This window comes from Antedon mediterranea, chromosome 11 (genome assembly GCF_964355755.1).
Source record: "Antedon mediterranea chromosome 11, ecAntMedi1.1, whole genome shotgun sequence".
In the NCBI taxonomy this organism is placed as follows: domain Eukaryota; kingdom Metazoa; phylum Echinodermata; class Crinoidea; order Comatulida; family Antedonidae; genus Antedon; species Antedon mediterranea.
In genome coordinates, this window is record NC_092680.1 from 8,954,795 (window position 1) to 8,979,816 (window position 25,022).

At 32.3% G+C, this 25,022-nt stretch overlaps 2 protein-coding genes and 1 non-coding gene across 3 annotated transcripts in view; 2 read left to right on the plus strand and 1 right to left on the minus strand.

The window, feature by feature from the left end:
- Positions 1-25,022, plus strand: part of LOC140063130 (uncharacterized protein KIAA0825-like) — a 41,481-nt gene that overhangs the window by 2,909 nt on the left and 13,550 nt on the right. The window contains exons 2-10 of the mRNA XM_072109578.1: positions 1,349-1,473; positions 3,264-3,435; positions 4,293-4,920; positions 5,318-5,464; positions 5,686-5,843; positions 6,270-6,405; positions 7,600-7,643; positions 16,113-16,241; positions 23,310-23,428. Of these exons, the coding sequence (XP_071965679.1) occupies positions 1,364-1,473; positions 3,264-3,435; positions 4,293-4,920; positions 5,318-5,464; positions 5,686-5,843; positions 6,270-6,405; positions 7,600-7,643; positions 16,113-16,241; positions 23,310-23,428 (1,643 nt within the window). The 5' untranslated portion in view covers positions 1,349-1,363. The remainder of the gene's footprint in view (positions 1-1,348; positions 1,474-3,263; positions 3,436-4,292; positions 4,921-5,317; positions 5,465-5,685; positions 5,844-6,269; positions 6,406-7,599; positions 7,644-16,112; positions 16,242-23,309; positions 23,429-25,022) is intronic.
- LOC140063132 (uncharacterized) lies at positions 7,875-11,746 on the minus strand. Its single transcript, XM_072109579.1, has 2 exons — positions 11,704-11,746; positions 7,875-10,397 (listed from the first exon to the last, which is right to left on the minus strand). Exons 1-2 carry the CDS (start codon positions 11,732-11,734, stop codon positions 8,863-8,865), a joined length of 1,566 nt encoding a protein of 521 aa, XP_071965680.1. The 5' UTR covers positions 11,735-11,746; the 3' UTR covers positions 7,875-8,862.
- Trnat-ugu (transfer RNA threonine (anticodon UGU)) lies at positions 23,680-23,751 on the plus strand. The gene has a single exon. It is a non-coding gene; the product is annotated as a tRNA-Thr (tRNA).

Here is a 25,022-nt window from a genome sequence, read left to right on the forward strand (position 1 = left end):
TTTTAAGGGGTGGGTACGAAACTGCATTAGCGCCTAGTAAGTATGGGTACTGGCAAGATAAAGTGTTATAAAAATAAGGTTTTTAACTAATTTTTAATGTTAATGTAAAGCTATAAAATGTACATACGGTAGGCCTAGAAAGAAACTATTGTTATTCAAGCATTAATTAGACGGGTATTTGAGTATTTGAAAGGAAAAAGTTAAGTTAAGTTTAGTTTGAAAGAAAAAGCAGTTCCAACTTCTTTGAATGTTAATGAAAAAAGTAAAATTGTTGCTAATAAATATTCAACTAGTTCCATTTAAATTCTTTTTTCTTTTAATTCTTTTGGTCACCAAGAATTTGTTATAACACTGAACAGTATAGAATCGTAGATATGGGCGCGCCATACTAACAGCCCCTTTGCACAGGAAGTCGAATTGAATAGCGGCCGGAGTGATCGGCTTCCGTTTGAGTTAGGCTTAGCCTAGGCCCTATCATCCTGAGTTCTGCTTTTAGTACTCGATTTCTTTCTTCGCTTTGAACAGCATTCTAGCCTAGGTAGTACTTAGTAGGCGGCTGACTAGACTGGGCGGCCGCTACCCCCTGGGCCTGTTCCTTCAGAGAGATTATTTAACCTATTTCCTACAGTACAGACAGGTAGGCTTTTAGTTTTAGGCTGTTATTTTTTATTGATAGATCGGGCTTATTCCAACAAGACTATCGGGTACCAACACGTGTGGACGTTCAAACCCAACTGTATGGACGCTCGGGTCCAACTGTCTGGACATTCGGCCCAACATAATTAGACGATTTGGACCATTCTAAAAATAGGACACGATCAGGGCCACGAAAATGAATTGGATTAATAATTGTTCACCATAAAATAAATTAAAGGTATTCTTTCCACGAGTTTGTGATACAAAAATGTAATAAAAGAAATATAAAATATTTTAATAGTTTTATCAATATTAAAATAATTAATCCTTTTCTGTGCGTATTTTCTAATGTACGTGTATGTGGTATTGGATGTGCGGATAAAACTAACTTCAAGTTCAAATCTAGTTATTCTTATACTAAACCATTCATAAAAGGCCTGTTTCTGCTAGATGGTATATTTTTGGTAGTAAAAAGAATAAGAATTAAAATAAAAGCAAATTTTTTAGCCTCGCGAACAATGTAAACAAATTACGCCCTCTGGTAATAATGGGTCGGTTCTTTGCACGACAATGCTTATTTATTAACAGACGCTTATGGAAATTTAAAAGTTATTTGTCCACAGCACAGTTTTTGAAATGTTTTGATTAGTTTTATTTAAATTAATTCTGTAGAAAGAAATAAATTTGCCATTTTTCATTTCAAATATTTCAGAAAGCTTTGTTAACCATGGCAATGGAAGATAGCATTGGTTCAATTGATTTCCTGTCGGCAGTTTTGGTTGATTCAGATGACGCCATTTTAAGACTGGACAGAGAGCTGGCTCTAACTGAAGACAAGTAGGTAGATTAGTATACACATGTTTTATTCGCCAGATTACTATTGAATACTAGGCCAAGTAAAACATAAGAACCCAATGTTTGAGTCGCGAAAAAAAATTGATGGGTCACCAAATTGTTTGCGATACTGAAACTTGTTATCAATTATACACTGATCTATATGTGAAATGTTCTCAGTTTTGTAGAATCTACAACACTGATTAAATTTTACATCTACAGTTTTTTGCTATGTTGAGGCGAGAGTAGCGTACACACAAGTGGGAATTGACTACGGGGCAATGGACACTTTTGACACATAGTTCTGTTAATATACAAGTTGGGAGTTCTGTTAATATACAAGTTAGGAATTAAGTTCTGTTAATATACAAGTGGGGAATCCCCTTTTAGGACGTGGATTTAATAACCTACCTGCAAATGAGTATGCAACTTGACTGAAAAACAGTTTGATGGGGTATTGCTAAACCCTGCAAACCTCCAAAAAACATAGCAAACCCCACCGAACCAACATAAAAGTGATTAAATCATGTAGTGTACGACCCACTGGGTATATCCATGTAAATATTAAATTTCTACTGTTAACTACTTAGTTTTGGGGTAAAACATCATTTTTTGGTCAAAAATGATTGCTAATTTTTAACCCAAAAATGATGTTTTATCCCCAAAATAAGGAGTTAACAGTAGAAATTTAATATTTTATATACCCAGTGGGTCGTACACTACATGATTCAATCACTTTTATGTTGGTTCGGTGGGGTTTGCTATGTTTTTTTGGATGTTTGCGGAGTTTAGCAATCATTTTTGACCAAAAAATGCTGTTTTACCCCAAAAATAAGTAGTTAACAGTAGAAATTTAATTTTTTTTTTACATGGATATACCCAGTGAGTTGTACACTACATGATTCAGTCACTTTTATGTTGGTTCGGTAGGGTTTGCTATGTTTTTTTGGAGGTTTGCGGAGTTTAGCAATCATTTTTGACCAAAAAATGCTGTTTTACCCCAAAAATAAGTAGTTAACAGTAGAAATTTAATTTTTTTTTTACATGGATATACCCAGTGAGTTGTACACTACATGATTCAGTCACTTTTATGTTGGTTCGGTAGGGTTTGCTATGTTTTTTTGGAGGTTTGCGGAGTTTAGCAATCATTTTTGACCAAAAAATGCTGTTTTACCCCAAAAATAAGTAGTTAACAGTAGAAATTTAATTTTTTTTTTACATGGATATACCCAGTGAGTTGTACACTACATGATTCAGTCACTTTTATGTTGGTTCGGTAGGGTTTGCTATGTTTTTTTGGAGGTTTGCGGAGTTTAGCAATCATTTTTGACCAAAAAATGCTGTTTTACCCCAAAAATAAGTAGTTAACAGTAGAAATTTAATTTTTTTTTTTACATGGATATACCCAGTGAGTTGTACACTACATGATTCAGTCACTTTTATGTTGGTTCGGTAGGGTTTGCTATGTTTTTTTGGAGGTTTGCGGGGTTTAACAATACCCGTTTGATGTACCAGTGGTGGACACTTTTACAATAAACATTAAATAATAAAATAATAGAAAGAACAATATAAACATGTCCATCTCAAATTACACTCATAGCGATGTTGTTCAGGCCCTAGTCAGGAGAACATTTTTGGGAGAACCCCTTTGATGTTTGCATTGAATGCAAATGTGTTTACCGGCCGTCAAAAAAGGTTGCGGAACGCTGCTCTAGTCCATTCTTTTGCTAAAAATACCCTTTTCTGTGTATCTATTGTCACACTTTACCATCACTAATTGATATTTTTCACAGATTGGAAAATGGATTAGAAGAGTTGATAGACTCCATAAACAGCCTGTCAGTGGATAATGATTACAGTAATGTGAAGGATGCTGTCGATAGTTTAATCAACACAAATAGCTTTGAAGATTGCACTTGTGTACAACCAGAACCACATGATGTGCTTGCATTCCTACACAAATTGGTACAATAACCTGTTTATTTTTATTTACTTAAAAGATGCATTGTCCTACATGAAAAATAGAGATGAAAAAAATCAAACACCATGTAATTTTGTAATTGTAATAAATTTATTTACTTTTGCCAAAAAAAATCTTGTAAATATTTGTTTAATCTAAATTTTTGTCTGTGACATTAACATGGCCTATTCAAACAATGACTCAAGGATCCAAATAAAAATAAACATTTGTCTATTTATTATTAATCTGTCTTAGTCTTACCATGACATTCCATATTATTTGTTTTTTTAATGGCATGTAGATCTTTCTTTTTTATTACTGTTCCATTATATTTCGATCTTCCAATTGGCCCTTTCATTTTCTTCTATAGCATTTTATTTATTTAAAATGTGCTATTTTAACTGTATCAGTTATATATCATTATACAGGTAGTTTATTTTAACTGTATCAGTTATATATCATTATACAGGTAGTTTATTTTAACTGTATCAGTTATATATCATTATACAGGTAGTTTATTTTAACTGTATCAGTTATATATCATTATACAGGTAGTTTATTTTAACTGTATCAGTTATATATCATTATACAGGTAGTTTATTTTAACTGTATCAGTTATATATCATTATACAGGTAGTTTATTTTAACTGTATCAGTTATATATCATTATACAGGTAGTTTATTTTAACTGTATCAGTTATATATCATTATACAGGTAGTTTATTTTAACTGTATCAGTTATATATCATTATACAGGTAGTTTATTTTAACTGTATCAGTTATATATCATTATACAGGTAGTTTATTTTCTTTTTTTATAAGCTGTTAAATTGATTCATTAAGTTTTATTTTTCACTTTCAGTCCTCAACTATTCAAAGAAATTCAAGCGATGAAAACTCTGAGTGTTTTCTAGATCTTCTTCACTTAAGTTGTAAGCATGGTTTTGTTCTGCCTTACCAAGCACCTGCAGTCAACCAACTAACCTGCTCAACTCTCTCTATTAACACAGTTTCCAGCAGTTCAGAACTGGAGATTGAACAACTTTGGCACAAAATCCGTCTTCAGCTCAAGAAGGAAATTCTTACAAAGCTTTCAGGTCATCAGTCATCTAATCCAGATATCAGACTTCTTCTACTACAAAGTCTTGTCTTCTTATATCCAGTCGATGAAGCGTGGAACATTTACAAGTCACATCGCAGCCTGGAAATTAACAAAGTTATTTCAGAAGGACTGCAGCTTGACGACAAAACACCTGAACATATTTTTAAGAGCATTAAAGACTGCTTCTCTCATGTTTGTCACACTTTAAAGGATATGATGAGTACTGATTTTAAAATCATGGCATCTAGAGTGTTCCAGGATTTGAATATTTACACTAGTCTTAAGCCTTTATATTCATCAAAGATATCACAGTATCTTGTTGTACATCTAAGTCCACCATCTAGGTCTATAGACTTGCAGGATAAGAGTGCCAGTGGTAATACTGCAGGTAAGAAAGTTTTTATACTTTATTTGGGTAGCCAGATTTTAAAAATATATCTCTCACTTCACAAAATATAATTCTATTCTTTATAATGTACAGCATTTGTCGCTAATGTAAAGTTGGCTCTGTAAACATATATTACTGTCTAGTCAATAACTGAGACTAGTTAACAATAACAGTATGATATACTTCATCAAATGATATACTTTATATATTACTCACATGTATTTATCTACAACCCCTAACCTTTGACCTTTAGTCATTTCAATCATTACTACATCTGTGTGCCCAATGGTATCAGCCGTCTTTTTACAATAGAAACACACTTTTGTGTAAGAAATAGTAAAAACGAATTCCATATAACAAGTATAATAATTGCAATTGTTTGGTTTCTTTTATCTAGATAAAAAGGATGAAATTGATATCCCAGCTTTATCAGTATTAGCCGCAGAGTTACAAGAGTTTGAGATTGCTATGGAAGATGTCCTACACCAACTGAACTGGACAAGCGAGGTTAGAAGAAAAAGAAGTACAAAAAACCAACCAAAGGGTATTTAATCATATTGTTGAACATTTTCACCTGGTGGTGTCTGGTTGAAAATTATTTTCCATACTACAGTACACGGAAAATCTAAGTTTTAAAAAAATTCTAAAACCATCTCAACAGTTTTTACAGTCAATATTTATTTATTATGGTTATTTAAAATTTACCTTGTGGACAAAATTCCTGAAGTTCAAACTTATCAGTTAGAAATAATTATAATTATCTAGGTGTTCTGAAACCAAGCAGAGAAGCTCGACTGAGTAGACTTGGCCTAAGCTGCAGTGGCGTCTTGCCTGGCGCCATACCAGCTCCTTTTGGTGCAACGTCGGCTATGGTTGCTGAATTGACATCTAACTTGTCTCACGATCATAAGAAAGTTCAAAAGGTTTGTGCAGGTTTTGAAAAATGATGGAAATTCAATTCAGTGTTTTGGAAAACTTGCAATACTTTTAAAGGTTGATTTATTTTAACCTATACCGTTCTCACTCCTGAGGACGATCAAAGCATATTGATTGAAACGTCGAGAAACTCAACAGTTCTTTTCAGAACTAACATATGGTGTACCACAAACTTATATCAACCTCTACCTGGTTAATTGTGCTTTTTTTAACTATTAAGCTCTGTTTACACTATCAAACTTTCATGTGACAAAAAAATGTTATGTGCCCATATATGGACATAATGATGTCATATCACTACCATATTTGGGCACATCACATTCTTTTTGTCAAACTAGTTTGATAGTGTAGACAGTGCTTTATACACCCTTGGATTGAAGTGTTAAACTTTACAAGCCTGATTGTTATTTAAGGTTGATCATTGGTGGAAGGAAATTCTGTGTGGACTAGAAGAACAACTTGCCAGCATGATTCCTCTGCTAGTTCAACAGTCCATACCAAATCATGAGATGGTTCTTAAAACTCCAGTTACTGGCACACTTGTTTGTGGTGAGAATATTTTAGATATCATAGATCAGCTTCCCGCAACCTTTTTTGACCGCAACCCCATGAACCTATGTTGGGAATTCTCGTGACAGAACATTGCCTATTTGAGGCACAGGCCCCCATGGTGGGGCTTTTTGTTAAATGACACCCCTAGATGGCCGGAAATGGTACTCTCGCACGTAAAAATCATGATAAATGGCACCTCTAGTTGGCTGGAAATTACACTCTAATATTAATAGCGCACTAGCAATTGGCAAAACGATCTGGGGATACTTTTTCCGCTGGTAAACACATTTTTGTTTAATGCTAATGTCAAGAGGTTTCTCCAAACCATAAAGATATCCCCTGGCTAGGACCTGAACAACATCTCTATGAGTGTAATTTGGGATGTAATGGACCTGTTTCTATTTTATTGTATTCTAATGTTCATTGTAAAAGTTCCCACCACCGATCAAAGTTCGCAGTTTTCAGTCTAGCTGCACACTCATTTGCAAACTAAAGAAAAATAGTGTGGTAGAACCAGTTGGTAGGTTATTAAATCCACATTCTAAAAGGGGATTCCCCACTTGTATATTAACAACGAACTATGCGTCAATAGCATTCCCCCGTCGTCATTGTGTGTGATATTGGTACTTGCCGCGCATCAACATATGGAAAACTGTAGATGTAAAATGTAATCAGGGCAGTGTAGACTGAGAGCATTTCACATATAGATCAGTGTATAATTGATAAAAAGTTCCAGTATCGGAAAAATTTTTCCGGCCCATCAATTTTTTTTCATATGTTGCGGAATGGCGTTATAGATTAATTTTCACACAACATTTGTAATGAAAGCAATAATAATATATACAGAGCCTCTGTTTCTGGATGGTAGTCGAAAGATGAACACTAAATCGCTCAAATACAGTTCCGATATTAATGAACGTAACAGTGTTACTGGACTTGAATGCATAGAGTAATCACTACCGCCTATTGAAAACAAAAGTTCACCAAAGACCATATTGGAAAGAAGCCCATCCAATATTTTTACAAGCCCACTAAATTTCTAGTCAAGCTTTACTAGTTAACGCTAATTAACTTTTCAACTTATATCGTTGAAATGATTGAGATTCACTTTATTTAGTCTTCAATAGAATTATTTTAATTTAGTTTAGCTATGAACACTTGGACAGTTAAATGAACAATTTTTTTTTTCAGATCAACTATATGGATGGTTATCCTTTCCAAGATATATTGCTAAGGTATGACAGATTCCTTTTTTTAAAAATAAACATTAATACACTACCGCAAATGCTAACACCAACGCCATGAGCGCCACATGGGTATAGGATACCGGCGCTATATAAGTTTTCATTTATTATTATTATTATTAAAACACTTTTGAAAAATAAATTTAATATAGAAATACTGATATTTAAACATATTATGACTATGTATATCAAAGAAAATATTCGTAAAATTTAATAAGCATCTAGGTACATTTTTATTGTTTATTTAATACAATATATATAGTATATAATTATATATGTAAATTGTAAAGTTTATCTAAATTATAGGGAATATTAACTGTTTAAATTATTTTTGCTATTTTGTGTCGTCAACATTTCTAAAAGTTTCACTTTAGTATTAGAATAACATCTTAATTATTTGCTAACAAGCTAATTGTTTTAGAAGACATGCCTTATGACACGTGGCTTACACATCTTCACCATCATGCAGGGATTTTACATTGATCCACATGAAAACTATTATATAACATGAAGTAAGGTAGTTCATATACTAGGTGTAATTAATTGTATCATCTCATAAGATCTTTTCTACTGTGCATTTAAACAATATCAAACAATTAACCCTTATTCTCTATATTTACATATTAAGTTTACCCATTCAGTAATTTTAGATTAATAAAAACGCCATATAAAAAAAGGCCATATACACGGCTGCAGTCACGTGTGCAAGTTTGAGTTGGTGTTTACTGACCAACCGATCATCATAGTGAGCTATAGAGTCACGTTGCATGCGACTAAAAATAATTTATTTTTTTTAACTGACTGATTTAAAGCATAAATCGTTGTATTCTTTGTACTAAAACATTTGATTCTTTTATTTTATTACTTGCCTTAATATATTTATAATGTAAGCTACCAAGTTTATTATGATCTTTGGTTTTATCAAATACTAAAAATTAATAATAATTAAAATAAAATTAAATGTCCAATAAAGTATATTGATTCACATTTCAAACAACTATTTAAAATCTAGTAATAAAATCTATGTATTAAATATTTGGGGGAAAAAAGTCCTGGCTTAAAACTTAATATGCAGGTTCAACTTTATATATTCGATCACCAAATCTGTCATCAGCAATTTGAAATTGCTTTTGTAGTTTTTCTCACACAATTGATCATTGAGTATTATATTTTTTTCTTTTGCATCATCAACGACGTGTTACATTAGTTTTTAGTTCTTTTGGGCCACTGCTGGATCTGCCTCTCTTTTCTCCTTTTCTGATAATTTTTTCTTTGCTAGATTTTTTACATTTCTATTTATTTTTTCAAAAATTATTTTGCCCATTTCTGTCAAAAACGAGACACGACCTGGTCCAGTGCTACTACCACGACCACATAGGATAAAGAATCCTCCTTCAAGTACGCCAAATGAGCGGATGTTTCTAAAATGCCAGTATTGGCATGGTATATCAGTAAGAGTATATAATTTCAGGTATTCATTGTGAAGAATTAGTTTGTACTCCCCATCTGTACATCCTAACCGTGCAGCAATTTCATTTTCTGTGGTCATGACAACATAATACGTGTCCTTAAGTCGTAACAGTGTTCTGTGTATGTTTTCTGCAGCATCAGAATCAAAGATAATTGTACCTGGACCATTAGGAGCATTCTCAAGACAAGTAAATGTAATAGTATTATTTTCTGAAAAACAATGACTTTCGATGTATTCGTACTCCCATTCTTCATCCGCGTTGCTGAATACCAGTTGCTCCTCATAAAGCGTCAGCGTACACTCTCCACTGACGCAGCTTTGTTTGAATGTATTTTTACGAATGATCACATTGAAATGTAAATTTGTATGCTGGCTTGCTTTACTCTTTACAATCTGTGCTGGTTTTTCTTTCGTTTTTTCAGCCTGATGCTCCTTTGTGGGAACCATCGCAACGTAAACGCTACCTTTTTCTTCCTTTAATGATGATTGTAAAGGAACAACATTTTCATATTCATCATCTTTTATCCTTTTCATTTGTTTGAAGCTTGGTCGAGGTTTGATTGATTTGGTATTCATAGAAATGTTGAGTTCCTTTTGATTGGCCTCAACTGAATCTTTCCATACCGTTGATGTCTTTCTTGATTCTAGATCTTCATTCTGCGATTTTAATTCACAAATCTGTGTCGCCAACGTATTGTTTTGCTTTGTCAAGTCTTCATTTTGAGTTTTTAGATCTCTCCGTAAGCTTTCTAGAATGTTTTTTTGGTCTTCTAAATCTCTATTCTGAGTTTCCAGGTCTTTCATCTGACTTTCCAAAACTTTGTTTTGATTCTCCAGGTCTTTGCACTGGCTTTCCACATCTTTGTTTTGACTTTCCAATTGTTGATACTTGCTCTCCAGATTGTTATAATTTTCTGTTAGTTTTGGTTTCTCGTTATTAGGAATATACTGAGATACTTTCATATCTGTTGTGAAACCCCAACTTTTACAAATATCAACATGCTGATCTCCAAACTTTTTTTTCGTTATATGGGAAAAAATAAATTCGCTATAATTGGTTGTAAGAACCATCTGTTGTTGATCAGCACCGACGCCATAATGGATAACCAATTCTGCCTCTTGACTGTAAATTGAGCTGATGTTTTTATAGGGTAGTTTGAGTAATCTTCGGCCTGATACATGGTTCATTAATATTAATTCTTTAGCCTGTAGATCAACTGTAGTGCATTCCTTTGTATCATTATTACTATACTTCACATGGTATATAGTTAGACCTGACATGGAAAAACAAAAATGTTAATTAAAAACAAAGTAAAATATAAATTATATTTATTCAATTGTAAATTAAACGAAGTTAACAATGAAAGAATAAACAGTATTCACAATTAACTCAAACCGAACTTGTAGGTTAAATATTTATTCATTTATTGACTTTCACTGTACGTTACAGTATTGTCATTATATAAGAAGAACACAAACTAAACAAATGAATTATAGAATGTAAACAATATATAAATGTTTTAAAAAAGGATATGAAAAGCATAAACAATAATATGCCAATATTGTTAGATAGAACCATCTATGGTCTTATTACAGCACACTCTATTGTTTCATAAAACCTCCTGATTTCATTTTAAGGTTGATAAATATGTATATTCTGAACAATTTGACACCAAAAGCAAATCTGTACGACAAGTGGTTGTCAAAATTTAAGAACCACACATTTTTAACCTTTGACCCCGATTTTGGGCATGTTCGTCCCGGATAGCAAATTTGGCACACATTGTTGTTGTTGTTCGTTGGGGTCAAATTATCCTATAACAGTTGAGATATTCTCTCCTAAATTAAATGCATACAAATCTGACCCAGGTCCTAGACTATGAGAGGTTTCCGGCTATTACTTGCTCCTGGTAAACTATGTACTTTTTTTAACTTGCCGAATAAATTATTACTAATGAAAGTGTAAGTGTAGTAAAACACACTCTGAATAAAGAATAAAACATTCCGTCTTATGTTATGAGCCACCGATTATAAACTAAACAATTAGAATAACTGTAGTATAGAAACTCTGTTGAACTTTGCAATGTTAAAAATGAGCAAACAAACATTCTTAACAATGTATAGGTTTGGTGAAGCCTTTGAGTATTGTTGTTAAGCACTCCTGCAGATCCTTTGTGCCATTGAAATTTATTATTAGGTCATTCATTATCATTCATAAACAACAACCTTCTGTGTGTTTACTCTGCCCAAAAAAGGGTTGGGGTATCAATTTAACTGTTTTTAACAATTTGCCATAAATCAAGGGTTTTCTTAAATCTACATGTGTGATGTATTAACAATTACTATTAGCAACAAAGATAGTGTACATAAAACAGATTGCTATCATATTGCATGAAATAAATTCCCAGGGCAGTTGAAATGTAGTTTAAAACATTTGGATACTCCATTTGTATGTTTATAAAATCTGTTATTACATAATTCAGACTTATTATTCAATTCTGTACTCTATAGCATAATCTTAACTTAAATGAAGTGAACTACAAACATTACTATCAAGTTATAATAAATAACAGGTCTTACCTTCATCTGGCTGACAATCGTCCATGTCCATGCTGACTACGTACTACTGTATAAGGAAATAAATAGAAACTATATAGCAATATAATGTAATGTTATTATAGTCACGCTTCACTGAATATGACAGAAATTTGATTTATCTTTGTACTTGTACAATATTATTTAAATAAAATTGTTATCCCCCATTGATATAAAGTTTGATGACTGTAAAAACAGGTAGTGTTTCTTCAATAGCTTCCATAATAAGATTTATTTCCATTATATACGATGGCAAAAATGTAAATTAAAAACAAAGGAGAATAGACATAAGACATTAAAAATCTGCAAAAAGTATCTAATGTGCGGAGGCACTGCCAGAATGCATGAAAAGAGGTATTACCATAGTGTACCCTCATACTTTAATATTAACAATATCTTAACATTGTAGTGGGAGTCATAATATTATACTTAAGTGCAGATTATTCCTTTTTAATTGACATAAATGTATAATCACAAAAATTGTACTTACCAATACCAGGGAGCCCTGCTAATACCTTAGAATATAAATGCAGACATTATGTAAAAGTGAATTCAGTAGCAAATAATGTATTACTATAAACAAGGAAATGATGAGTGGTAAATACAGTAGCACTCATTCCAAGACAGCTGGATCAAAGATCAGTTTATAAAGGAAGTTGGTTATAGGTGGAACAAACAACCACCACCGCAACCACTCCCCCCCCCTCCCCCCCCTCCCTAAAAAAAATAAATTTAAAAAAATTACAATGTAAAAGATAGGACATTATGTTCAGTTTAGAAGTTCATTTTACTCTCCTATATTAAAATATCCTATATCTGCTGCTGTATATACAGTAATGCCAACTACAGTAGATTGCTTTAGTATTTTTTTTTAAAGGTTTGCATGGTGATTTCAATCACCAATTTGATTCCAAAAAGAAAATAATGGAAATGTTCGGATCATTTCAATAATGGAAATGTTCGGATCATTTCAATTAAATAGAAATGTTCGGATCATTTCAATTAAATGGAAATGTTCGGATCATTTCAATTGTTACTATTTTAAGGATCAAAAACCTTTATTTCCTTTTTAAGAGTCACATGGTGTACCACCAACCTTACTTGACTATTGAATACATTCATCTGTTCTAATTCCAAAGTAGTTATTATGTATACCCAGAGAGCTACCATTTAACCCATACATTGCATTATTAGTTGCAGTACTTCTTTTTGTGACATGATTACCATTAGCCTGTATTTTGATATATTACATAGCCTATGTAAATACGTGAACGTGATTGGTTGAAACTGCATCACATGACTACCGCAGCGAGGATCGTAAATCGTATATATCCTCGAGAACGATGATATTGACTGAGTAATTTTCGCGTAATTATTGTGTCCTCTGTCATTAAACATATAAAATCCAGCAAATTCTCGAGTACGATGATATTGACTGTGTAATTTTCGTGTGGCAACACTCGCGTTTGTCGATAAATAAACAAAAATCATCTACTGGGTTTTGAACTCGCGATGAAATTGTCACTCCATCACAAGACAATGCTTCATGCGCTGCGCCACGGAACTTGCTTGAAGAAATTAATCAACTAAAACTATTTAACTATGCATACATAGCGCCCTCATTTGTTATTAGTCCCCCCTAGATGTAATGAAAGACCGTTTGTGATTGGTTAATACTCACAGTAGTAACCGGTACGCGCGCGACGCACTGAACATCCGGTGATTCGGCTCGATCGAAGAAGACGAATTATTATTTATTCGGCCTACCTGATAATAATATTAGTAATGTAGGCTTATTGATGGAATTTCTTCTGTTATTATTTAAACGACCTAGGCTAGTGAATATTTTAATCCCAAGGAATCATTAATTAGTAATTATCTGTATATTATTCTTTAAAAGGTAAGGTGTCTGGGCAGCTTGTTTACATACAATACAAAAAGGAGGCCTAGCCTAGCTACCCGACCCAGCAGATATTCTACTTGTTGTTGGCTATGTAATAACAGATATCGCCTGTTCTCGGGAATCATATTTTTTTTCCTCAGCTGGTGCTTCGGGATATATATTCCCTCGAACATAATATCATTCTCTCTGGGATGTCAAATCTTGTATTTAACCTCTAAGCAGTCAATATCTGTGTAATATAACTGCAGTTATTTATTTGTCACATGGATGGTCAACATTAGCCTGTATCTTGATATATAACTACAGTTATTTATTTGTCACATGGTCAACATTAGCCTGTATCTTGATATATAACTGCAGTTATTTATTTGTCACATGGTCAACATTAGCCTGTATCTTGATATATAACTGCAGTTATTTAATTGTCACATGGTCAACATTAGCCTGTATCTTGATTTATAACTGCAGTTATTTAATTGTCATATGGTCGAACATTAGCCTGTCTCTTGATATATAACTGCAGTTATTTAATTGTCACATGGCAACATTAGCCTGTATATTGATATATAACTGCAGTTATTTAATTGTCACATGGACAACATTAGCCTGTATCTTGATATATAACTGCAGTTATTTAATTGTCATATGGTCAACATTAGCCTGTCTCTTGATATATAACTGCAGTTATTTAATTGTCACATGGCAACATTAGCCTGTACCTTGATATATAACTGCAGTTATTTAATTGTCACATTGTCAACATTAGTCTGTATCTTGATATATAACTGCAGTTATTTAATTGTCACATGGTCAACATTAGCCTGTATCTTGATATATAACTGCAGTTATTTAATTGTTACATGGTCAACATTAGCCTGTATCTTGATATATAACTGCAGTTATTTAATTGTCACATGGCAACATTAGCCTGTATCTTGATATATAACTGCAGTTATTTATTTGTCACATGGTCAACATTAGCCTGTATCATGATATATAACTGCAGTTATTTATTTGTCACATGGTCAGCATCAGCCTGTATATTGATATATAACTGCAGTTATTTTTTGTCACATGGTCAACATTAGCCTGTATCTTGATATATAACTGCAGTTATTTAATTGTCACATGGTCAGCATCAGCCTGTATATTGATATATAACTGCAGTTATTTATTTGTCACATGGTCAACATTAGCCTGTATATTGATATATAACTGCAGTTATTTATTTGTCACATGGTCAACATTAGCCTGTATCTTGATATATAACTGCAGTTATTTAATTGTCACATGGTCAGCATCAGCCTGTATATTGATATATAACTGCAGTTATTTATTTGTCACATGGTCAACATTAGCCTGTATATTGATATATAACTGCAGTTATTTAATTGTCACATGGTCAGCATCAGCCTGTATATTGATATATAACTGCAGTTATTTATTTGTCACATGGTCAACATTAGCCTGTTTATTGATATATAACTGCAGTTATTTAATTGTCACATGGTCAACATTAGCCTGTATATTGATATATAACTGCAGTTATTTAATTGTCACATGGTCAACATTAGCCTGTATATTGATATATAACTGCAGTTATTTAATTGTCACATGATCAACATTAGCCTGTATCTTGATATATAACTGCAGTTATTTAATTGTCACATGGTCAACATTAGCCTGTATATTGATATATAACTGCAGTTATTTATTTGTCACATGGTCAACATTAGCCTGTATATTGATATATAACTGTAGTTATTTAATTGTCACATGGTCAGCATCAGCCTGTATATTGATATATAACTGCAGTTATTTAATTGTCACATGGTCAACATTAGCCTGTATATTGATATATAACTGCAGTTATTTAATTGTCACATGGTCAACATTAGCCTGTATATTGATATATAACTGCAGTTATTTAATTGTCACATGATCAACATTAGCCTGTATCTTGATATATAACTGCAGTTATTTAATTGTCACATGGTCAACATTAGCCTGTATATTGATATATAACTGCAGTTATTTAATTGTCACATGGTCAACATTAGCCTGTATATTGATATATAACTGCAGTTATTTAATTGTCACATGGTCAACATTAGCCTGTATATTGATATATAACTGCAGTTATTTAATTGTCACATGGTCAACATTAGCCTGTATATTGATATATAACTGCAGTTATTTAATTGTCACATGGTCAACATTAGCCTGTATATTGATATATAACTGCAGTTATTTAATTGTCACATGGTCAACATTAGCCTGTATATTGATATATAACTGCAGTTATTTAATTGTCACATGGTCAGCATCAGCCTGTATATTGATATATAACTGCAGTTATTTAATTGTCACATGGTCAACATCAGCCTGTTTATTGATATATAACTGCAGTTATTTAATTACATTATTCGTATGTATTAAGATATAAGTACTTAATTTGATAGCCTCTTCATGTATTTTCTTTTCCTTACAGGATTATGGAGCATTTTTTACATTGTTACAACACTTATCTCATATTCTAGCAGCTTCTACTTCCCTTCATGATGTCTTTATTATTTCCGTGCAGTCTGCATTCAATGATGTACTAATGCATGTGTATAAGGTATGTATAAACACAAAAAAGAAGAAAAAAGACAAACAGTACAAATTGAAATTCCATTCCATGGTTTAGTGATAAAAGCACTTTTTCGTAGCAAGAGTATCACATGTTCAATTCTTTATTTATTTTATTCTTTATATCAAACCAACAGTGTAAAACACCAATAACAGGTTGAAAATAAAAACTAAACTATAAAATATGAGCCAATATAAATACTGTATATACAAATGAAAAAGAAAATTTAAATAATTTCAACAAGTGGTCATATCATTATGCAGATTTAAAAAAAAAAGAAGGTTGAAAATCATGTTGCTAATAAATAGAACAAGTAATATCAGGGAAGAATACAATTTCTCTCTTCCTTGGTAATATCTACTTGTATTATATCATCTAGCAGTTACCTGTTTAATAGACGGGCACCATCTTATAATTATTTTAGGATTCAGGAATCAAAAAGATAGTATGTTAATATAGTAATTATACACAAATCTGTAAATGGATGTATAGTGACAAGAGGTATACATTATGCAGCATTATACTACAGTATTCGTCTTTTATTAAATGGATGTATAGTGACAAGAGGTATACATTATGCAGCATTATACTACAGTATTCGTCTTTTATTAAATGGATGTATAGTGACAAGAGGTATACATTATGCAGCATTATACTACAGTATTCGTCTGTTATTAAATGGATGTATAGTGACAAGAGGTATACATTATGCAGCATTATACTACAGTATTCGTCTGTTATTAAATGGATGTATAGTGATGAGAGGTATACATTATGCAGCATTATACTACAGTATTCGTCTTTTATTAAATGGATGTATAGTGACAAGAGGTATACATTATGCAGCATTATACTACAGTATTCGTCTGTTATTAAATGGATGTATAGTGACAAGAGGTATACATTATGCAGCATTATACTACAGTATTCGTCTTTTATTAAATGGATGTATAGTGACGAGAGGTATACATTATGCAGCATTATACTACAGTATTCGTCTGTTATTAAATGGATGTATAGTGACAAGAGGTATACATTATGCAGCATTATACTACAGTATTCGTCTGTTATTAAATGGATGTATAGTGATGAGAGGTATACATTATGCAGCATTATACTACAGTATTCGTCTTTTATTAAATGGATGTATAGTGACAAGAGGTATACATTATGCAGCATTATACTACAGTATTCGTCTGTTATTAAATGGATGTATAGTGATGAGAGGTATACATTATGCAGCATTATACTACAGTATTCGTCTGTTATTAAATGGATGTATAGTGATGAGAGGTATACATTATGCAGCATTATACTACAGTATTCGTCTTTTATTAAATGGATGTATAGTGACAAGAGGTATACATTATGCAGCATTATACTACAGTATTCGTCTGTTATTAAATGGATGTATAGTGACAAGAGGTATACATTATGCAGCATTATACTACAGTATTCGTCTTTTATTAAATGGATGTATAGTGACGAGAGGTATACATTATGCAGCATTATACTACAGTATTCGTCTGTTATTAAATGGATGTATAGTGACAAGAGGTATACATTATGCAGCATTATACTACAGTATTCGTCTGTTATTAAATGGATGTATAGTGATGAGAGGTATACATTATGCAGCATTATACTACAGTATTCGTCTTTTATTAAATGGATGTATAGTGACAAGAGGTATACATTATGCAGCATTATACTACAGTATTCGTCTGTTATTAAATGGATGTATAGTGACAAGAGGTATACATTATGCAGCATTATACTACAGTATTCGTCTGTTATTAAATGGATGTATAGTGATGAGAGGTATACATTATGCAGCATTATACTACAGTATTCGTCTGTTATTAAATGGATGTATAGTGACAAGAGGTATACATTATGCAGCATTATACTACAGTATTCGTCTGTTATTAAATGGATGTATAGTGATGAGAGGTATACATTATGCAGCATTATACTACAGTATTCGTCTGTTATTAAATGGATGTATAGTGATGAGAGTTATACATTATGCAGCATTATACTACAGTATTCGTCTGTTATTAAATGGATGTATAGTGATGAGAGTTATACATTATGCAGCATTATACTACAGTATTCGTCTTTTATTAAATGGATGTATAGTGATGAGAGTTATACATTATGCAGCATTATACTACAGTATTCGTCTGTTATTAAATGGATGTATAGTGATGAGAGTTATACATTATGCAGCATTATACTACAGTATTCGTCTTTTATTAAATGGATGTATAGTGACAAGAGGTATACATTATGCAGCATTATACTACAGTATTCGTCTGTTATTAAATGGATGTATAGTGATGAGAGTTATACATTATGCAGCATTATACTACAGTATTCGTCTGTTATTAAATGGATGTATAGTGATGAGAGGTATACATTATGCAGCATTATACTACAGTATTCGTCTTTTATTAAATGGATGTATAGTGATGAGAGTTATACATTATGCAGCATTATACTACAGTATTCGTCTGTTATTAAATGGATGTATAGTGACAAGAGGTATACATTATGCAGCATTATACTACAGTATTCGTCTTTTATTAAATGGATGTATAGTGACAAGAGGTATACATTATGCAGCATTATACTACAGTATTCGTCTGTTATTAAATGGATGTATAGTGACAAGAGGTATACATTATGCAGCATTATACTACAGTATTCGTCTTTTATTAAATGGATGTATAGTGATGAGAGGTATACATTATGCAGCATTATACTACAGTATTCGTCTTTTATTAAATGGATGTATAGTGACAAGAGGTATACATTATGCAGCATTATACTACAGTATTCGTCTGTTATTAAATGGATGTATAGTGACAAGAGGTATACATTATGCAGCATTATACTACAGTATTCGTCTGTTATTAAATGGATGTATAGTGACAAGAGGTATACATTATGCAGCATTATACTACAGTATTCGTCTTTTATTAAATGGATGTATAGTGATGAGAGGTATACATTATGCAGCATTATACTACAGTATTCGTCTTTTATTAAATGGATGTATAGTGACAAGAGGTATACATTATGCAGCATTATACTACAGTATTCGTCTGTTATTAAATGGATGTATAGTGACAAGAGGTATACATTATGCAGCATTATACTACAGTATTCGTCTTTTATTAAATGGATGTATAGTGACAAGAGGTATACATTATGCAGCATTATACTACAGTATTCGTCTGTTATTAAATGGATGTATAGTGACAAGAGGTATACATTATGCAGCATTATACTACAGTATTCGTCTTTTATTAAATGGATGTATAGTGACAAGAGGTATACATTATGCAGCATTATACTACAGTATTCGTCTGTTATTAAATGGATGTATAGTGACAAGAGGTATACATTATGCAGCATTATACTACAGTATTCGTCTGTTATTAAATGGATGTATAGTGATGAGAGGTATACATTATGCAGCATTATACTACAGTATTCGTCTTTTATTAAATGGATGTATAGTGACGAGAGGTATACATTATGCAGCATTATACTACAGTATTCGTCTGTTATTAAATGGATGTATAGTGATGAGAGGTATACATTATGCAGCATTATACTACAGTATTCGTCTTTTATTAAATGGATGTATAGTGATGAGAGGTATACATTATGCAGCATTATACTACAGTATTCGTCTGTTATTAAATGGATGTATAGTGATGAGAGGTATACATTATGCAGCATTATACTACAGTATTCGTCTTTTATTAAATGGATGTATAGTGACAAGAGGTATACATTATGCAGCATTATACTACAGTATTCGTCTTTTATTAAATGGATGTATAGTGACAAGAGGTATACATTATGCAGCATTATACTACAGTATTCGTCTGTTATTAAATGGATGTATAGTGACGAGAGGTATACATTATGCAGCATTATACTACAGTATTCGTCTGTTATTAAATGGATGTATAGTGACAAGAGGTATACATTATGCAGCATTATACTACAGTATTCGTCTGTTATTAAATGGATGTATAGTGATGAGAGGTATACATTATGCAGCATTATACTACAGTATTCGTCTGTTATTAAATGGATGTATAGTGACGAGAGGTATACATTATGCAGCATTATACTACAGTATTCGTCTGTTATTAAATGGATGTATAGTGACAAGAGGTATACATTATGCAGCATTATACTACAGTATTCGTCTGTTATTAAATGGATGTATAGTGACAAGAGGTATACATTATGCAGCATTATACTACAGTATTCGTCTGTTATTAAATGGATGTATAGTGATGAGAGGTATACATTATGCAGCATTATACTACAGTATTCGTCTTTTATTAAATGGATGTATAGTGATGAGAGGTATACATTATGCAGCATTATACTACAGTATTCGTCTGTTATTAAATGGATGTATAGTGATGAGAGGTATACATTATGCAGCATTATACTACAGTATTCGTCTGTTATTAAATGGATGTATAGTGATGAGAGGTATACATTATGCAGCATTATACTACAGTATTCGTCTGTTATTAAATGGATGTATAGTGATGAGAGGTATACATTATGCAGCATTATACTACAGTATTCGTCTGTTATTAAATGGATGTATAGTGATGAGAGGTATACATTATGCAGCATTATACTACAGTATTCGTCTTTTATTAAATGGATGTATAGTGATGAGAGGTATACATTATGCAGCATTATACTACAGTATTCGTCTGTTATTAAATGGATGTATAGTGACAAGAGGTATACATTATGCAGCATTATACTACAGTATTCGTCTTTTATTAAATGGATGTATAGTGATGAGAGGTATACATTATGCAGCATTATACTACAGTATTCGTCTGTTATTAAATGGATGTATAGTGACAAGAGGTATACATTATGCAGCATTATACTACAGTATTCGTCTTTTATTAAATGGATGTATAGTGACGAGAGGTATACATTATGCAGCATTATACTACAGTATTCGTCTTTTATTAAATGGATGTATAGTGACGAGAGGTATACATTATGCAGCATTATACTACAGTATTCGTCTTTTATTAAATGGATGTATAGTGACAAGAGGTATACATTATGCAGCATTATACTACAGTATTCGTCTTTTATTAAATGGATGTATAGTGACAAGAGGTATACATTATGCAGCATTATACTACAGTATTCGTCTTTTATTCAGTGTCTATTTTTATTTAATTCTAAAAGCAAGCAATTTTAAATGGACATTTGCATCTTTGTTCTTGTTTTGTTTGTTTAAGTATATTAAAATAATAGACGTTTATTAATTAATATTATTATGTCAGTTATTATTATTATTATAAGTTTGGTATATGACACATAATACTATATTTCATAGTCTCCTGGTAAATTGTTATGTTTTGTAAAAGCTTCCAAAGTATGTTTTGTCATTTCCAAACTGGAGAACAGTGACTTAGTTGAATCTGGTTAAATATTTTAGCAGTATCCTGTTGTTCAGTTGAATGTCTTTGATTTGTGGTAAACATTGTTGGTTTGTCTTTAAGATGAACAACACTGTATGTTTTCTGGTGGTGTAGGCCTAATTAGAAAGAAGTAAATATGATTGCAACTTCATGCTCCTTGTTTGTACCTACTTGTAGGCCTACACCCCTTAAAAAGAAATTATATAAAACGAACAATTAAAAATCCCCCAAAAAATAACAAAACATAATGTTAGCATAATGTACTTCACAATATTTCATATCATAAAAACCTATTGGGAGCTAATGAAATTAGAAGCCTCTCTTATTTAGTCAGACTTTATTGACCTAAAGTGGGCCGATTCGTCCCGTCAAACCTGGGCCGAATCATCCCACATTCAGCTATTGCCTATAGCAGCTTAGAAATAGTAATTACAGTAGTAAGAAACATAACCTAGCCTAGTGGTATCACTGCATTTGGTGTTTGTAAAAATGGTAAATAAAAAGGATGCTCAATCTTAGTTGGCAGGAGCGGTGTGCATGACGTAGAAATGGCAAGAATACAGTTTTGTTCTTACCGCCCCGGTTTTCATTTGAAATGGCGCAAGGCAGCATTGCTGCTATACTATAGCTACAGCTGCGCTGATTACATGTGCTGCTGTCTCAATATTGCTAATGACCCGAGGGTTTTATTGTGACGTAGGAAAATGGCCAATAATTACCGATAACGGCATTCAGCAGTTGCAAATAAATTGGGCCTAAAAACACATTTTTCGTACAAATTTTCCGTTCTAATATAGACTAATGCATAAAGGGGTATTAAAACCTGTCCCAGCTTGAATGGCGTTAATATCGGACTTTCGGATTAAGTGAGATAGAGAAACAAATTTTGGCTTAGTGCTATATAGATAATGATGTAAACGGAACAATTAGATATTAATTATGTGTACAATCATTGTATGTAAACAATGACAATATTTCCTGTTTTGACTGATTTGTAAACAGAAATAAAAACTCAGAAAGTAGAAATGTTACTACATGTACTTCTGCTATTACAGACTTCTTGACAAAAAAATAAATTTTTAAAAAAAGTCAGTAGTTTTGTATTCATTATCAATCATTCTGGACATACGTTTTTTTCTGAGCGTGCATGATTTTCTGATTTTGTTGTTGTTGGGTCATTAAGGCCATCATGTTGTGTTTTGACACTCATGCGGTCATGGAAAACTAGGGAATTTTTGTTGTTTATGAGTCATTGATTTGTTCATAATATTGTGTTTAAATATAAACAAGTCGATGATCAAAAAGGAATCAATTACCATAATTGACTTCTGCTATTGAAATTTCACTTTAATGTTGTGCTACTTTCTCTTTTTGCTACTCATTTTCGAATGAGAAAATGAAAAAGCAAACAACTTTAATAGTGAAATTGACATCATTATGCGACCATTGCCTTTGAAGTACTTTCTAGTACACATTTCATAAAGCCAATAATAAATATAGTTTAAATGTATAATATCTGCTGTAGAAATTAATATGATTTGTTTTTATTATCTATTCCAAGACAAAGCATACTGAAGGGTGTGATACCGCCAACAACTGTTTACAGGCTTTGAGTTTGTCTAGCTACTGTTCTGGGGTGTTACTACAACTACATCAAACCCATTATGAGGGTAAAGAAAGGTAAGAAAGTACATAGTGGTATGAATCTTGGAGTATACTATTTATTTGAAACTAATTACAACTAAATATATTTTTGTGTGTAAAATGAAATTTAATAAGAAGGTAATAAAATATACACAATATTATTTAAAAAACAGTTGCGAATTAAAGTTGTAATTTATTCTGACTTGTTAAGCCTCCACTGATTGTGAGGGCGTTTGTTGTATGAGAAAATGTATCTGGTGGTGAAAATCTGTGAAAATACCATATATGACTCTGTGGTCTAGTGGTATGATACTCGCCCTGTAAGCGAGAGGTTGCAGGTTCGAATCCTGCCAGAGACATTTTTTTTATACAAATAAGAAGTACAGAACTTTCACCAATGAGCTATTATGAGATCATGTTCCGAATATGAGCACTGTTTCTATAATTTACATTACTAGGTCGTGCCCACAGATGGTTCTCGAATACATAATAATTTCAGCGTTAAAAAACTGGCGATTTCAAATGTACGTACCGCAGGACAATAATACATGTCGTTTACAGGAACGAATAAATAGACACTGTGATTTATGTACTGAACTAAAATTAGCACCCTGGGAATTAATTCCGAAAGAGAAACTTGTCACAAAATGAGACCAATTGTTTAAGTCAAATTTAAACAAACTTAATTTGTGTTTTGTATGTAACATTAGGGTTGAGGGATGGGAAAGAGGATGGGTGCAAAGAGGAACAATTTTTAAATATATTCTTTATCCATGTAGTAACGAAATATTAATTGTTTTCTTGTTTTACATAACATACCACTAAACACAGTAAAACATTGCGATGTAATACTTTGTTGAAACTATCACCGTCCTAGTCGATTGAAATAGTATAGTACATGTAACGATACATCACTACGACGTGTATAATATGTTTATATAATGTAAAACAATTTGTGAAAACCACCCCTATTCGTGGCAAATCATAAATTCGAGTAATAAATATTAAATTATCTAACTCAACTTGTTTCTTAGAGCCAATTCATACTTAAGTTGGTTCCTAACCCTACCCACCAAAGTTGTTCTGTGTTTAGGGCATGTGATGCACCGTAGGCCTATCCTCTACTGGCTTTACAACGCTACTCATGCCAGTGAGGGAAGGGTGATGATGTCACGTGGGTGGTTTAACTGCAATAATAAAGATTTGTACATAATATACGGCGACTGAAAACGCTAGCTCATTATCCGTTAAAAAATATCTATATCCAACCTCTGCAGCACAGATTGAAAAAAAAAATGGATCGAATTTTGAGTATACAGTACTTGCCTTTACGACGCCTAAGGGAATAGACACTTGTGGAACAGAGATTGGAATGTTCCATTCATTTCAAATCAATACATTTGCATAAACGTATATTAAATCTATCAAAATAGTATTTTTTTAAAGAAAATCGGCCTGTTTTCAACATTATGATACTGTACTCGAGCTGTTCAACCGGTTTTCAGCTATTAAAAACAATTATCGTAGGAGGATATAGGAAAATGCGAAGCCTCCTCGCATTTTTGTGGCGGGTATTTTTCAAGATGGACATCCATTAGACAGTGTATACCACGATCGGAAAACACCCCTA

Excerpts from the sequence above, each read along its gene's own strand:
- LOC140063132 (XM_072109579.1), bottom strand. The coding sequence starts at position 11,734 with ATGGACATGGACGATTGTCAGCCAGATGAAG. Across the intron at positions 10,398-11,703 it reads CGATTGTCAGCCAGATGAAG|GTCTAACTATATACCATGTG; the intron begins GTAAGACCTGTT and ends TTTCCATGTCAG.